This window comes from Mytilus californianus, unplaced genomic scaffold (genome assembly GCF_021869535.1).
Source record: "Mytilus californianus isolate M0D057914Y unplaced genomic scaffold, xbMytCali1.0.p SCAF_3, whole genome shotgun sequence".
Classification (NCBI taxonomy): domain Eukaryota; kingdom Metazoa; phylum Mollusca; class Bivalvia; order Mytilida; family Mytilidae; genus Mytilus; species Mytilus californianus.
Genome location: NW_026262679.1, coordinates 57,070,639 through 57,086,312, shown reverse-complemented (window position 1 = coordinate 57,086,312; position 15,674 = coordinate 57,070,639). Strand labels below are relative to the sequence as shown.

At 31.4% G+C, this 15,674-nt stretch overlaps 1 protein-coding gene across 2 annotated transcripts in view; it reads right to left on the bottom strand.

Annotated features, from left to right (window-relative positions):
• Positions 1-5,667: 5,667 nt before the first annotated feature.
• LOC127733012 (chromodomain-helicase-DNA-binding protein 1-like) overlaps positions 5,668-15,674 on the bottom strand; it is a 50,473-nt gene continuing 40,466 nt past the window's right edge. For both annotated transcript variants that reach the window (XM_052242259.1, XM_052242260.1), the window contains 11 exons: positions 15,398-15,548; positions 14,939-15,049; positions 14,260-14,520; positions 13,339-13,449; positions 12,504-12,682; positions 11,936-12,044; positions 10,320-10,447; positions 9,926-10,060; positions 8,993-9,070; positions 8,186-8,395; positions 5,668-7,729 (listed from right to left, as the gene is read on the bottom strand). In XM_052242259.1, coding sequence (XP_052098219.1) covers positions 7,588-7,729; positions 8,186-8,395; positions 8,993-9,070; positions 9,926-10,060; positions 10,320-10,447; positions 11,936-12,044; positions 12,504-12,682; positions 13,339-13,449; positions 14,260-14,520; positions 14,939-15,049; positions 15,398-15,548 — 1,615 coding nt within the window. In that variant the 3' untranslated portion in view covers positions 5,668-7,587. The remainder of the gene's footprint in view (positions 7,730-8,185; positions 8,396-8,992; positions 9,071-9,925; positions 10,061-10,319; positions 10,448-11,935; positions 12,045-12,503; positions 12,683-13,338; positions 13,450-14,259; positions 14,521-14,938; positions 15,050-15,397; positions 15,549-15,674) is intronic.

The window sequence follows — 15,674 nt, the reverse complement described above, 5'->3', positions numbered from 1 at the left end:
AATTATTGCGTGCATTTATTATTTCGATCTTTGAAAATGTGAAATTAATTTAAATCTGCATTAAGATATATGAATCATATATATAAATGTGAGTTCCTTTTATTGCAATACTAACACAGTCTCATCATTTGCAATGATAAAAACCTTACAATAATTTCTGAATTTACAGTATTAACAAATTCCTTCAAAAGTCAAGATGAACCACAAGCAATAGTTTTACCTGTATCACTGTGAAGGAAACTGGAGCTACAAAACTGAAATTTAATATAAATAAGAGCATACCCTTGTTTCTTTTTTTTGTATATATGTTTTTCCATTTCTGCAATTGTAAGCACTGTTTCACCAGGAATAATTGTATCATGAACTCGATCATAGAACATTCCTAGGCGGAATGGCCTTCCTAAAGCAGGTGTCCTAATAATATTAATGCCATTTTTGTTTTCGGATACTTCATCCCCTTTGCTCATCATTTCTCTTTCTCTTCCATATAGTCTGGTAGTTTCTTTATAATTATGAGATTCTTTTTTATAGCTCATCTGAAGAGAAAACAAACCAGAGCTTTATACAACAAGCAATCCAATAAAAAATTTCAAACGCACTTTTTCTGGTAAAAAAACTAAGCTTAGATTGTACTATCTTTCAGAACGTCGTTTGAATTCAAAGTTATTAGGCACCATAAACGCAACTGCAAAAAAATATAACTTGCTAAATGAAGATTTTGAACTAATTGATAGCGCTTTAACATTAGAGACTATACTTTATATCATTCACACAACGATTCATTTAACAAAAATTAAATCATATTTTCGTTTTATTGTATTTTGAAATGACAAATAGGATGACCTTTGATATTAACAATTTCTCAATTTACTACTTCAAACGATTTTGGTCACCATCATCAATTGAGTGAGCTTTTGAGTAATTCATTTTCTGGTGTCACTTGGGTCATTTTTACTCTATCATATTTTACCCTTCATTTCAAATTATGTTAGTCTGAGGCTTGTGTGTTGCTGTTTTGGCAATGTTGTCGACTTGACAATTACTTCTGAATTTGATCTTAAAATCTTTTGACAAGGTTTGCAGCTCAACGCATCTTATCGCACGATGCATTGAGTTAAGACGATTCCGTTTTATTACAGAATATGCTCTTCATCTTCGTAATTGATTGGGCCCTCCAACAGTTGATTTGAGCGCCACTACTGTGTCGTATAAAGGCAGTGGCGTAGCTATGTCATTTTTAAGTGTACGCCCGAACCTCATCGAGGGGTTTGAGGTCCCTAGCTTAAGCTGATCCAGGGCAGAAGACCTCCTGGAAGTGGGCGAAACCCCCCCGGAGGTTCACATGTTATTGAGAAAGAGATACCAATATCTTTCATTAAAACTCACCAATAGCAAAATACTTGGTCGGTTAGGAACAAAACATTACGATACAAGAGATGATTTCAGCTTCCAGTTGTGAACTTTTCTTTTCTATGTAGCAAGATTCCAGCAGCACCTGCATATAGAGTATATACCCTCCCAGTTGATAAGATATTTCAGAGCTTGCATTTTCTATCATCATTTTTTTAATAGACGGTTGCTGCTTGCAAGGAATTAAGCTACTGAACCAACAGTTCCAAGTGGTGAAGTTGAAATCGTCCCTTCGAAAATTTTACGGTCGACATCACGAGTAGGTTGAACGTTATGGTATATCTGTTTCACAGATTGTTAATGACGACGGATATGTTTCAATTGTTGAAATTAACACAATCCCGTCTTCTTTTCCTCGAATGTGACCTACCGAATTAGACTTATCACTGGGTTTGTACTTACATCAGTAACACGAAGGGTGCCACACGTGGAGCAAAATTTGCTTACCCTTCCAGAGGACCTGAGATCACCCCCAGTTTTTGGTGGGGTCCGTGTTGCTCAGTCTTTAGATTCTATGTCATGTTTTGTATACTGTTGTTTGCCTTTTCGTAGTTTTTTGTATTTTTGCCATGGAATTGTCAGTTTGTTTTCAACTGATGAGTTTGAATATCCCTTTGGTATCTTTCGCCTCTCTTTTAGAGTCTATTTTTTTTTAAAGATATGTTTAAATTTATTCATTGTGTTGATTTGGAATCTAATGGTCATTTATTTAAGAGAAAAATGTCCAAACCAGTTGCTTAAAAATATGTTTAAAACAGGAGATGTGGGGTAAACAATCAATAGACAAAAATTCTAAACTTTATAGAGATAGTAAAAAAGCAAGTCTCCATTTCCATGTTGTCGTTCTATTATTTTTTGTTTTTTTACTTTATCTTATTCACTCACCTTTTTTACACTCAAGTTTCGTTAATGGACACATGTCCTAATTAATTTTCATAGATGGTCAGGTGTAACATAAAAATAAATATTGATCGAACTGTAGCATAAAAATGCAAGCCACATCGTATCTTAGCAGATAATGAATTTGCTTTAAACAATAGTAAACTGAGTAGAATTCACAGTAGATTCAGGCTTTTACAGAAAATGAACAAATATATAATATAAAATATGAAAACAACATGTTATTAATTTCATGCGTCCGAAGCGCTTTTCTGGATTTACTTTCATCAGGAACGCCGAAAGTCGAATATTTGAAAGCCTAGGATGTATAAGAACATTTGCAGAGCTATATGACCAAAGAGTACCTAAAAACAACCAAGAATATATATGGTTTAGGGGTGGGGATCTCAACCGTTTACAAGATAAAAGCACATTCTCAAATTGAAAGGGGGTGGGATTAAGAATATATATGGTTTAGGGAGACTTAATTATCTACAAAATGTCTAATAATGAACAGTAAATTTCAAATTTCATTTATACAGTCCTACTAGTAAATTTCAAACTTTATATATACAGTCCTAGAGATCTTATCAGGAAACAAAAAATGTTCAAATAAATCTGTCACTCCAATGATATTATATGCAAAGATATAACCCAGATCTAATTAATAATTAATAATGTAATTAACTTCAAAATGTCTAATAATATAGCTTATAATCATTACCACTTAGAAATAGATAATTTTCAAATAAATCTGTCACTCCAATATTTTGTTGTGAGATAAGACATTATGCTTAGTCATAATAAACAGCTGCGCCATAAGCGCATGATACGCCCATCGAATTGTGTGTGAATTTTTATGCAATAAGCATAAATAGTTTCTGACATACGGCATGACATGCGAAAACCCCCTTTTTTCACAAAAAACTCAATATCTCTAAGATAAAATTTTGAATCAAAACCAAAAAGTATACAGATCTTTAGATTAATATAACTAAGAAGTGTGTAAAATTTTAAGCAATAATCATAAATCGTTTTTGAGATACGGCGCGACATGTGAAAACCCCCCTTTTAAAAAAAAAATCAATATCTCAAAATTAAAATTTGGAATCAAAACCAAAAAGTATACAGATCTTTAGATTAATATAACTAAGAAGTGTGTAAAATTTTAAGCAATAATCATAAATCGTTTTTGAGATACGGCGCGACATGTGAAAAATCCCTCCCCCTTTTTTCACAAAATACTCAATAACTCAAAAATAAAATTTTGAATCATCACCAAAAAGTATACAGATCATAAGGTTAATATAACTAAGAAGTGTGTAAAGTTTTAAGCAATAATCATAAACTGTTTTTGAGATACGGCACGACATGTGAAAAACCCCTCCCCCTTTTTTAACAAAATACTCAATATCTCTAAAATAAAATTTTGAATCATCACCAAAAAGTATACAGATCTTAAGATTAATATAACTAAGAAGTGTGTAAAGTTTTAAGCAATAATAAATTGTTTTTGAGATACGGCGTGACATGTGAAAAAAAACACACACCTGTTTTAGTTACTAAGTCCCGTAACTCAAAAAGTTTTAATCTTATTTTCACCAAAAGTATACAGATCGTTTGACCATCATAAGAAACAACTATGTTAAGTTTCATGAAATTTGGATAAGTCATTCTCAAGTTACAGTGCGGCATGTTTACGCCGGACAGACAGACGGGCATACGGACTGACAGACGGACTGACACCGGACATTTGTATATCATAATACGTCCCATAAAAAATTGACGGGCATATAAAAATGATAACAAGAGTAAAATATTTTAAAATTCCACTTTAGGATATTAAAAATGGCGATAACTCACAAAGGAGATATACTAATATCTTGAAAATTGAACTAGACCTTCATTAAGTCCCAGGAAACAACATATTTAAATTTGAAAAAAATTTGTTAAAGCGTTTTCATGTTATTCTGCTGACAAGCTGTTTGGCAGCCGCCCGTAGATATGCCCAGCCACCTGCCGTACATCACCATTTTAATAACCGATATTTCCTTTAAAAAATCCAGTTAAAAACACATTCTGTATACATAATTCGTCTAAATAACAGCCCAACAATGTTAGATCTGTAAATTTGAGGAAGCAAATTTGTTGTTCTTCCCTGGCCCGGCTTCGAACTCATGCTACTGAGATATTGTGGCACCAAATCGCCTTGCACTATGCCCGACGCTCTAGACCACTCGACCACCTAGCCTCGATAAAATCAAGCTTTCGGTGGCCGGGTGTTACCTTTCCACGTCAGTTTTTATCTAGCGTCGTAACACAGTACATGATATATAAGGCATGAAGATGGAATATTACAGATCAGCTGAATTATCTATCGTAGAGGATCTTACAAATTAATGTAGGATGCAGTCACAGAAATAATTATATTATAAGTACGTCTGAACCAGTGACACCTCTACGACAGATTTTATCCATCGGATCACCAGTGATGGTGATACAAGGCTGAAAACACATTCTGTATACATAGTTAGATCTGTAAATTTACGGAAGCAAATTTTTTTTTTTCTTCCCTGGCCATGATTCGAACTCATGCTACTGAGATATCGTGGCACCAAATCGCCTTGCACTATGCCTGACGCGCTAGACCACTCGACCACCTGGGCTCGACATTTTTAATGTTAAATATTAATATTGAAATCATTTATCAGCTTTAATGAGTAGAAATGTGTTGTTTAAATCTCAATGAGATATTTAAGCAAAGATATAGTGGAACAGGATCTGCTTACTTTTCCGAAGCACAAGAGTAGTTGGGGTTTGTGTTGCTCAGACTTTTTAATTAGTGTTTTGTGAATATATTAGTCTTTTCAGCTTCTTGTGTTTTTTACAAAGTCAGTTGTCAGTTTCTCTCTGACTTATGAGTTTTGAATGGGACATCCCCTTGGCATCTTCCACCTCTTTTATAAATGTAAAAAAAAAATTCCAAACTTAATTAATCAAAATAGACAAAAAAAAAGATGGGTACATGGCCAAAGAATCTCTATGAAAATGAGATGTGTCAATGCTAATACAACTGCATACCAAATATCATTAACCATTAGTGGTTCCCCTTAAACTGATCTAATCACAAACTTTACATTTAAACAAGCAAAAGTTTCAAAATCAATAATCCATGACAGAGGTGGCATGGCCAAATAATCTCCATGGAAATACTTAATAAATACAACTGCATACCAAAGATTATAGGCTTATCATTAGTGGTTTCCTTTAAACTGACCTCAAGAGGCAAGACAAAAACCATACACATTTCTGGAATAACCTTCAACAGGTATATTTGTGCACAATAGTGATGTACAATTAAAAAGTCAGAAAGAACAATTGTTTTTCATATCTGTTTTTATTTTAGACAATTCCTATTGTTGATCATATTTACACAATTACAATTCATTGTAACAATATTTCTTTATACAAAAAAATAATTTTAACTTTCATAAACATTCCCCCTCTCTCTCTCTTTTCTCACACACTCCTCCTAACATTTCATTTTGTAGATAAATCTTTGGCTGATTTTTATTAATCAACAACATCACTAGCACTAACAATCTAAGCAACATAAGGGTTCAACAGCAAAATAAAATCATTATCAACAGAAATTTACAGTATTTGTTCAATGTTGTAGCACTACAAAATATAACAAACAAAGTTCCACCCATTTCAAGTTCTTTTTTTAATGAGAGTGTGGATTATCTCTAAACTTCTAAGTGGGATAAACATAATTTTCAACACTCATCTCTAAGAGTGACTTGAATCTTGGAAAATCTTTGATCTAAAGTTTCCTTATTTTTGACTGGTTTTTTAATGACAGTGGATTATCTTCAAACTTCTAAGTGGGATAAACATAATTTTCAACACTCATCACACCTTTCAAGTTAATATTTAAGAGTGACTTGATTCTTGGAAAGTCTTTGATCTAAAGTTTCCTTACTTTTGACTGGTTTTACTACATATGAATAACAAACTCTTCAACTTTTGAAATACACTAAAAAATATGTATGATAAACTCCTCCTCAAAAATAAAAAAAACAAAAAACAAAAAAAAACAATTTCATACTGTAGCCTATTTTTGGAAATTGAAATAGTGTTGATATAAATTTTATTATGTATTGAAATGTGTACAACCTCAAAAATTGAGGACAAAAAATAATTTTCTAATTTTGAAAAAAAACATCAATTCATTAAATAACTGACATGTAGAGCTCTACTTATATTTTTTTCTTAACCAAAGAATCTCAAACCTATACCATATATACTGCAGCCAATCAAACACTCTATATAACCATTTAGAGTTCAGGTACTATGCCTGAAACCAATTTTCACAATCAACAAAACATTACACAGTAAAATATATTTTTTGTCCTTCTTTATATCGAAAGAAGAACATTAGTTATGTACAAATCATCAACATTGTTAAAAGCAATAAATAACAATAATTCAATGATTGTGTGAAATTTATCCAAAAAAGAAATTCATTAAGTTTTTTTTGTTTCTTTTAAAACATCAAGTACTAAGTTTAAACAATTTTATAAAGGAAGAAAGATCATACAACTGAAACCCAGATCTTTTAATGCCTTAACATGCTTTGACTTCAATTGAAATGCAAAATTACAAAAAGAAATATTGCACTGCTTTATAAAATGTGTAAAGATTATAAAAACAAAGTCAGAAATATGACTGGCCAGCTATTAAATTGATTTTTACAATAAAGTTCTCATATCAATAACAGGCAAAATGAAAAATGAGAGCAGAAAATGAACACAATTGGCAATTCTGCTAATTTCTATGGCCATTTTCCCCTTTGAACTAGATGTTCAACTCTTAATCAATATTCACATCACTTTGTGTTACATGAACCAAAAACATCTTGGTTCTCACTCTAGATTTAACCTCAATTTTTAATATAAACTAACTTGAACATACAATGGCTAATTTAGAGTAAGCAAAATGTTGTAAGCATTCAATAAAGAGATGACCTCTAGTCCTAAAAGAAAGTAGCCAATGGAAATTTCAATTCTGTCATGATGTGTAAAATGCTATAATACAAAATGTCACACAACTGATATCACTTTTCATATACAAACATACTTCAACTCCAAACACTTGTTGAAAGACACTATGGTTTTTCTATCACACATATTAACACTTCATAAACTTTGATGATGTAATGTCACATGATAATTATACTATGGGTCACATGATATCAATACTATTGTCACATGTAAATGCAATTGTCACATGACATCAATGTTTCAATTGACTGTCATTACTAGATTCTGAATATCCAGATTCCGGATATCCATGTCCTTCCAGACGTGGATCCTTGTGAATACGTGGATCTTGTAAATCACTTTTCCTTTTTCTCTCTGGATGAAACTGTGAATAACTGTAAAATAAAACACAACAAATGCAACAGACAATTCTAAAAGTCAAGCAAACTTTGATTTATGTCAGTCAGTAATATATCATACTGTCCAGTACATGTGATTTTTTTGGTTTTGTTTCTTTTGGGTTTTTTTTTTTATTATTTCATGTGCCTTCCAAATTTTTATTTTTATTTATTATTATTTTTTTTATTGATATTGTGCATGAGATAGATAGTTAGTATCAATAATGCAAACAACAAAAAAATTGTACACAAGTATTTTTTTACCAAATATCAATAGTCTATTATAAGTTCTTTTTACTGAAGACATTTCATCAGAAAATATATCATTTAAATATGTTGCTAATCCAAAACTTGAGTAGGAAGTAGGTTTTGATTATCTTTACACATTTATTACCATAAATATAAACAATGACACCATGCATTTGTAATTTTCACTATCTCTTACTAGCTTACCTATCATGAGATGACCTGTTATACCCGGAGTTCCCATAATCCCTATGACCAAACTGTCCATAGTCAGATCTATGATGAAAGTCCTGTCCACGCTCTCGATACTCAGGATGGTTGTTCCTGTAATTAGGATCATGATCATAGCTGGGTCCTGGTCTGTGTTCTCTAGAATAGTGGTTACCAGACCCATACTCTCGTCGATCATGATTAAATCTATAAAAAATACAAAATTTACCTCATTAAATAATATGAAATGTTAGTAAATTTTCTGCTGCTTTTATGCTTATTTTTGAAAAACAGTCAAGCCCCGTAAAAAATCTAAATTTAAGGAAGGGAGACAAAAATAATATACAGTCATATCCAGCATATTTAAATATTTCACAAATAACAATGACTAAAATTTACACTTAAAATAAGACAAACCCTAGTGATATTCATACTGAAATAAACTTAAGTTTAACAATTCCATTTTTGAAATCCTTTTTCAATTATGTAAGATAAGATTGAAAGTAAGATCCAAATTCAATATGAATCTGTTTCCATCTGAAAGAAGAACTAATGACCAGAAATCCTAGTATATGTGGTTTTTAAATTTTCTATAGTGTAGAAATTGCTTGACCATTACAATAAAGGTTTTCAGACTAAGATATTTGTAGATTAAAATTACAATTTTTCCTCTTCGCTGCTTAGAGCTTATATTAATAACTGCATAACTAAACAAAAAAATAATGTTTACAATTTATATAATTTGTGATTAACACTCATTTTTCTACTAAAATATGTGTGTATAATGTCTAAAAATTGACAAACCTGTGATGAGAATGATCTCCCCCACCATATCTTTGGTAGTTGTCTGATCTTCTGTATGATCCTCCTTTATCTCCATACCTGTAATCAAAATTTTTTAATGTAATAATGTTATCCATTCCTTTTCTTATTAAAGGTACAATTCTCTTCAAATATACCTAGCAAATCTATTTACTGAAAGATCAAAGCTGTATAATTTCTATGAATACTAATTCCTCATCCAGTTATTCAACTTTTCTCTTCACCAACACAAATAAGAGTACTTAATTTTTTTTAGTCAGAACTTAAAGTCATTTATATGCTAACTTGTATTAAATTTTGAGCTTAAATACAACTGTAATTTTTGGTTGTGTTAAAATAAATGCAAGTAAAGGAAATTTTGTAATGTAACCTGTTTTCGTGTTCTATTTTATATTTTATATAACAAAGACAGCCATGTTTGAAGGCAGATGGGATCAACAATGAATCCTGAGGTGGGTTCAACCTTATTTTAGTAGCAATAAGACCTTCATAAGATTTTACAGATCTGTTTAATTGAATGTTAGTCAGATTTTCTATTTTCAGTAAAGGACAAGATTGAAGGTGGTTGGGAGTCAGGATAATTTTAAGTTCATATAAATGATGCAGGTCATATTTGTTTCCTATGGTCTCATGTTTTCAAAGGAGAATTTTTTTTTATAAAGTTTAAGAAGGACAACAGATGACAGATGATAAAATCCAAGAGATGGCAATAATTCAACATGCCCTTTAGGCCAGGTGAGCTAAGCTCAATATTCGTCTTTAGGACCGGCGAGCTAAAAGAGTGTTTTGTCAAAATCTAAAACAAAAAAAAATCAAAGCAAAATGCACTACAGAAGAGATTTATTAGGAAAAGTTCAAAAATTGAAACCACAGGTATTGCATCATGTGAAAATGTCCACTGTAAACAGTACCTACCTGCTGGGAGGAGGGTCGTCAGCTCTCTGTAATGGGCTGGCATGCTGCCATGGACTAGATGAATGTTCTGGACGGTGGTCACGTCCCCTGTTGGACATGTTACTACCAGGAGGATGACGATTATTTGCAGTGGAACTACAAACAAAAATATTATCATTAATGTTTGTTTAGAGTTTTTGTATTCAAATAAATCTTGTTTCATTCATTCTACAACAATTTCATAACTCATTTAAAACCAATACCAATTATTGCAAGTCTTGAAAAAACTGAGAATATGTATACCAATTTAACAGATTATCAAAAGTAAATAGATATTGAGAAATAAAAGAGCTTCATATGATTGATTGCATCTCAGATAACACTCAATATTTTCCAGACTAAAACTTTTACTTACTGTTTAGTGAAATCTCTACCCTGATCATGGTTATGAGAATGTTTGTTATGATCTGATTCTCCTTGATGCTTGTGTGGTTTATGTTTATCTTGATGTGATGTGTTATGATTCTGGGTGTGTGCTTTGGCCTGAAAAAAACAACAAAATTCCTTTAATGACTTTTCACTTTGAGAATCAATGGACATATTGTTTGCAGCAAAGCTAATAAATCATATTCCATAGAAATATTTATACAATCCCTATTTTAAGTAGACAACACTGGCCAATTTATTGACTTCAATTCCAAGATTGCTGCCATACAGTTTTTGCACATACATTTTTATGTCTCACATTCTATGAATTTCATCGCAGGCGAGACAAAAACGAAGCATATTATCTGAATTGTAGTTCTTAAAAAAGATGCGTGAAATTTCAACAGATGGATGGAAAGACAGAGGTAACCCAGTATCGCCACCTCCGTCAGAACGGGGGTATAATAACTGCTGGATCAAAACCAATCCATGCCCCATCTTTTAAGAATCAGTAGAATTTCAACAAATTTCAGTCTTTTTCAGAAAACAATTCAGCATTCATTAGAACTTAAATGAATCAAAGTTTCATTTACAGTCTACTCTCGTTATCTCGAAGTCGGACATGCCAGAGAAATATTTGAGACTCAAACATACAGGAAGTTTGACAGACCAAGGGATACAATTCTTGCTTAGCTTGGTAAGGGTAGAATAAGTCCTGATGAATATGGGTAGGGGATCAATATTCTGTTCTGAGAATGATGTATCTGTATGTAATGTTCTTTTATTATTATAATAAAATTATATAATTTTTAGTCTCTTATTCATTTCTTTGTACAGTTACAATTTTTTCACATAGTTTTTAGCCAAAAGAGTAATTTCCAATCAATCTTAGTCTGATTTAAAGTTGATAAAATTGTTCATTCTCGTATACAAGAGATTTTAATTTTCTTTTATTTTAATCTTTTTCTGCAAGAAGGAGTACAAACAGATTAAAGAAGCTGATTGAGTAGTTTTGAGTTGATCACCAAGTCGTAATCCCTTCTTTCTGCACACCCAAGCTCATAAACATATGATTACGATTAATTATTTTTCAAACATTATAAATAATTTGTCATAAAATATAACAATGCATCACTAATTATTTATCATGGTGATCAAAGATAATCTTAGGTAAAAACTCGTGGAAAATGAATGTCATAAATCAATACTGTTGTCAGTGACGGGATATTTAATTACACGTGTATTATCAGATGAACTCTTCAATCCATTTAAATCCCTGAGGTCATGTTTTGACATATGTGTATTAGTTTGAGATACATGTAAATAATGCAATTTGAATACTTTTGTTAACCTTGGGACTGTAAATTTGGTTCGGGTCAACCGAAATTTCAACTCATCAGGAGTCGAAATACATATGTTTATATGGAACAAAGTTCAGGACCACGGGAAAACTTCAACTCATCCCAAATTTCGAGTCAACCAAGTTCGATACAACGATTTAACTGTATTTATGAAATATTTCCCGTTTTGAGAAATTTCATTCTTGTTAAAATAACATTACAAGTATACTATTCAATTAAATTTCAAGACCAAGGTATATTTTACCTCTTCTCTTTCCTTCTCCTCTTCTCTCTTTCTGTATGCATGTTTGTACAATTTGTGCAACTTTCTTGCATCAAATTCTGTAAACTTTGATACAAAGTTCCATAAATGGCTGTAAAATAGAAAATTATTTATATATATAAATATTAAGAGATCCAAATTTCATAATAAATTACATTCAGTCTTTTGGATTTTTAGAGAGGGAGGGGGGGTATCTCTGTTTCATCCATAATGATGCATATTCTACACGTGTCCAATAACTTTTAGAAATTTATGAAATTTCCAGTATCAAAACCAAACAAGATCAAAAATCTTAAAACTAAATCTTTTAGAATCTTCTTGGTAGAGTTGTAAATAAATATATTTTTCCACATTGACAGCATAAAACTATCTGCAATAATTTTTCCTCTAAACCTGTGTTTATCTTTTCCATAGAATCATTTTACCTCCAATCAGGGGCCAAGCTGTCTTCCACCCAAAAGCTGTATTTTTTTTACCCTGGTTTTAATTTAGCTATTAGTAATTTCAAATAAACTCTCATTTAGTTATATAATTAAATTTTCCAATTTACCCTCTCCATGTCTTGATTTTTTCCGGATCATTCAAGGTTGACAGACATTCTGTAATTCTGTCACCAATCCTTAACAGGCATTGTTTAGTATGAACTACTTGATCCTTCTCTGACATCCCCTCGTCTGGATTGTCTAACTTCCGCAGTGCTCTCTTAACTGGTCTCATCATCTCTTTACACTGAAACAAATCAAAAACATTTTATTAAATCAACAGATCTGGGATTGACTTGTTACAACAGTAAAACTTAATTTTAAGAGACTCACTTAAGGAGCATGGAGAAAGAGATTAAAAAACTTGCTCATATGTCTTTTTTGCATTCAAAACTAAATCATCTTCAATATCAAGTCTAGGTAAAAACAGGTTTCCCCCTCTACAAATTCAAACTTTCATGAAAATGATAGGTATGATACAATGAACATATTTTTATTCACCATATATTTAGTTTAATAGATTTTATTTTGAAAGACCAACTGTTTACCATGACAACAATAGAGAACCAGAAAAGAAAATTGAGAACAATAAAATTAAATGAATCTGCAGAAATTCAAACATAGTAAATTGTCCTGAAATTTTGGTATAGAACTACACATTTTAGAGATCTGTTTTATTCTAACCTTTTTCTTGTATTTCTGTTTTCTAAGATATATGTCTTATCTAATTTTGTATGCATCAACAGTTGTTCAATAAACCCCTATAATACTACATTGTGTTTCTCTTTATCTATTATCTTTTTTTTTCATTTAATGGGTCTATAAAACCAAAAACCAAAAAACCGAAATATCAAATAAATGCAATATTCTCCCGAATCACAATAAATAATATGATGGACCAACCTTTCTAAACACTTCATCAGGAAGTTCAACATCAAAATCTTCAGAGGCCACAGCCACAGGGGTTGTGTTGGCAGTAAAATGCATTGGACCATCTTCCTTCTTAGGTTTCTTCTAAAATTAAAAAAATAATAGTTTCCTTGTTATTAGTGATCAACAGAAAATTATCCTTTTAATAGAATTTAATATCTACAATGTAGGAAGCAAGACTTGTGTTGGATAAAAGTAAAAGTATACTACTTTTAAGTCTTTAAAATTAAAAGTATGAATCTGATCCAAATCTCTATAACATCAATATTTAGCTAATATGTGTTCACTTTGTATGTGAACAGTTTTTTTTACTTTGATTAAAGAAGTAAGAGATGAGAGGAAAGTTCTTTATTACAAGCATTTCTTTGTCAAAATTGACTCGAGTATAAAATAACTTTGGAATAAATGCAATTCACATGGTTTTAAACTGCTATGATTAAGCAAAAGGTTTTGTTCTCTGTTGTATCATTGTTAATTTTAGATACTAGTACTAGGACTAACTGGGTATTATAATTAACAAATAGCTTTTTATTCTTTTTACCCCAGTAGATTTTACATATCAAATCATATCATTGTTGTTTTCTAAAATATTTGTAATGATCATTTATGTCATTTACAGAGCCTCTTTCCAGAAAAACAGAACACTGTCCATTCAGAAATTTAAACATTAATCATTATTTTGAACAAAGGGACTGGAATGGGATAGAATTATTTCAAATTGGCATCGTTAATGAGTTCAAACTAATTTGAAGGAAAAAAACATTACGAGCCACCTTAATAAAATTTGCATTTCATTATTTTTCAATTTGCATGCTTAACTGCACTAGGTTCTAAATCTACAGTACAATAGAAGGAAGATGTGTAATACTGGTCAATATTGTTTACTATACAAACCTTTTTCTTCTTTTCTTTCTTTGGTTTTTCTCCTGATTTACTTTTCACTTTTGTTTCCACTTCAATCTGATGATCTTTGGGTTCTACTTTCTCCTTCTTTTTCTTGTAATTTTCTGGGAAACTATCCATAGTACTGTCATCTCTAGCACTAGACTTTACTTTAGCACTATTGTCCGAGTCGGAGGACTCTTTTTCAATAACTTCTGCTTTTGATTTTGGCTTTCTTTTCTTTCTTGGTTTTGCTTCAGAATTATTCTTCACCTGCATTCCATAATAAAAACATGTTTTTTAAAACTAATACTTTCAGATAAATGTCACGACAGAATTGGCAAATCCTTAGAAAAAATCTACCCTGCTGAAAAGTTGCGAAGATCAATCAAGATTTGTTAATCAAAACAATATAATTCATGTTTTTTACTAGCAGCATTCAAATTAGAAACTGTATCTATTAATTTGTTTCCAGTACTGCAAAATCTAGTGCCATTACTATTTTTATGACATGTGACAAACTTTCATTTCTTTATTGAAACTTGAAAATATTTATGCAATTAGTGAAAGTGATTGACAACAATTCTTTTATATATTATTTGCATCATATTCTTCATACAACCCATTAACAGTCAAATCACGGAAACTTGTCATGTAATTTTCCCAGAAACTTTATTAAAGAAAAACTTACCGGAGCAGGTTTATCAGCATCTGATTTCTTACTAAGCATCTTGAGTAAATATTCCACACGAGTATGTAAATGTTTGGCTTGTGGCTTCTCATTCTTACCACCTGGCAAAATCTGAAATACAAGAAATTTACAACACAGTTATTCTGTTTCAATACAAATATTATTTCAATTGGGTAGAAGTGCACGAGTCAAAATTGGAATAAATATTTTCAGGGTAGAACTGCCATGAAAAATCACCATTTGTTTATTTTAAATGTAAAGAATAGCCCTCAAACACTACAAGGCAAATCCTCATTCAGTCTGGAAACTTTAAATATATAGTACTTTATATTTGATGGCTGGTAGAACAGCTTATCCTGTAGGTTTGATCTCAATGCTGCTTTTAAGCTAACTGTCAGGTGAACCAAACTTGACTTACAAAATAATGTTGCCAGTCATATTTCAGTAACAGAACCTTACCTTGTCATGTAGGTTAAAATCGGGATCCATTTTGATGGCTTCCCAGTTTCCCATGCCATACTCATATACTCCTTTCAGCAAGCTACAGTCATCTTCCTCGCTCCATTCACAATCCCAATGACAAACTTTTACATGGGTGTCTATTTTAAACCTGTTATACAGAAAATTACAATTAACCTCATTAGACTAGAATCTAGATAATAACTGCTTTCCAAGAGCATTTCTTCATTTTACAGACATTTGTTTAAGCTGAACATATCAATTGCTTATGTTCAAG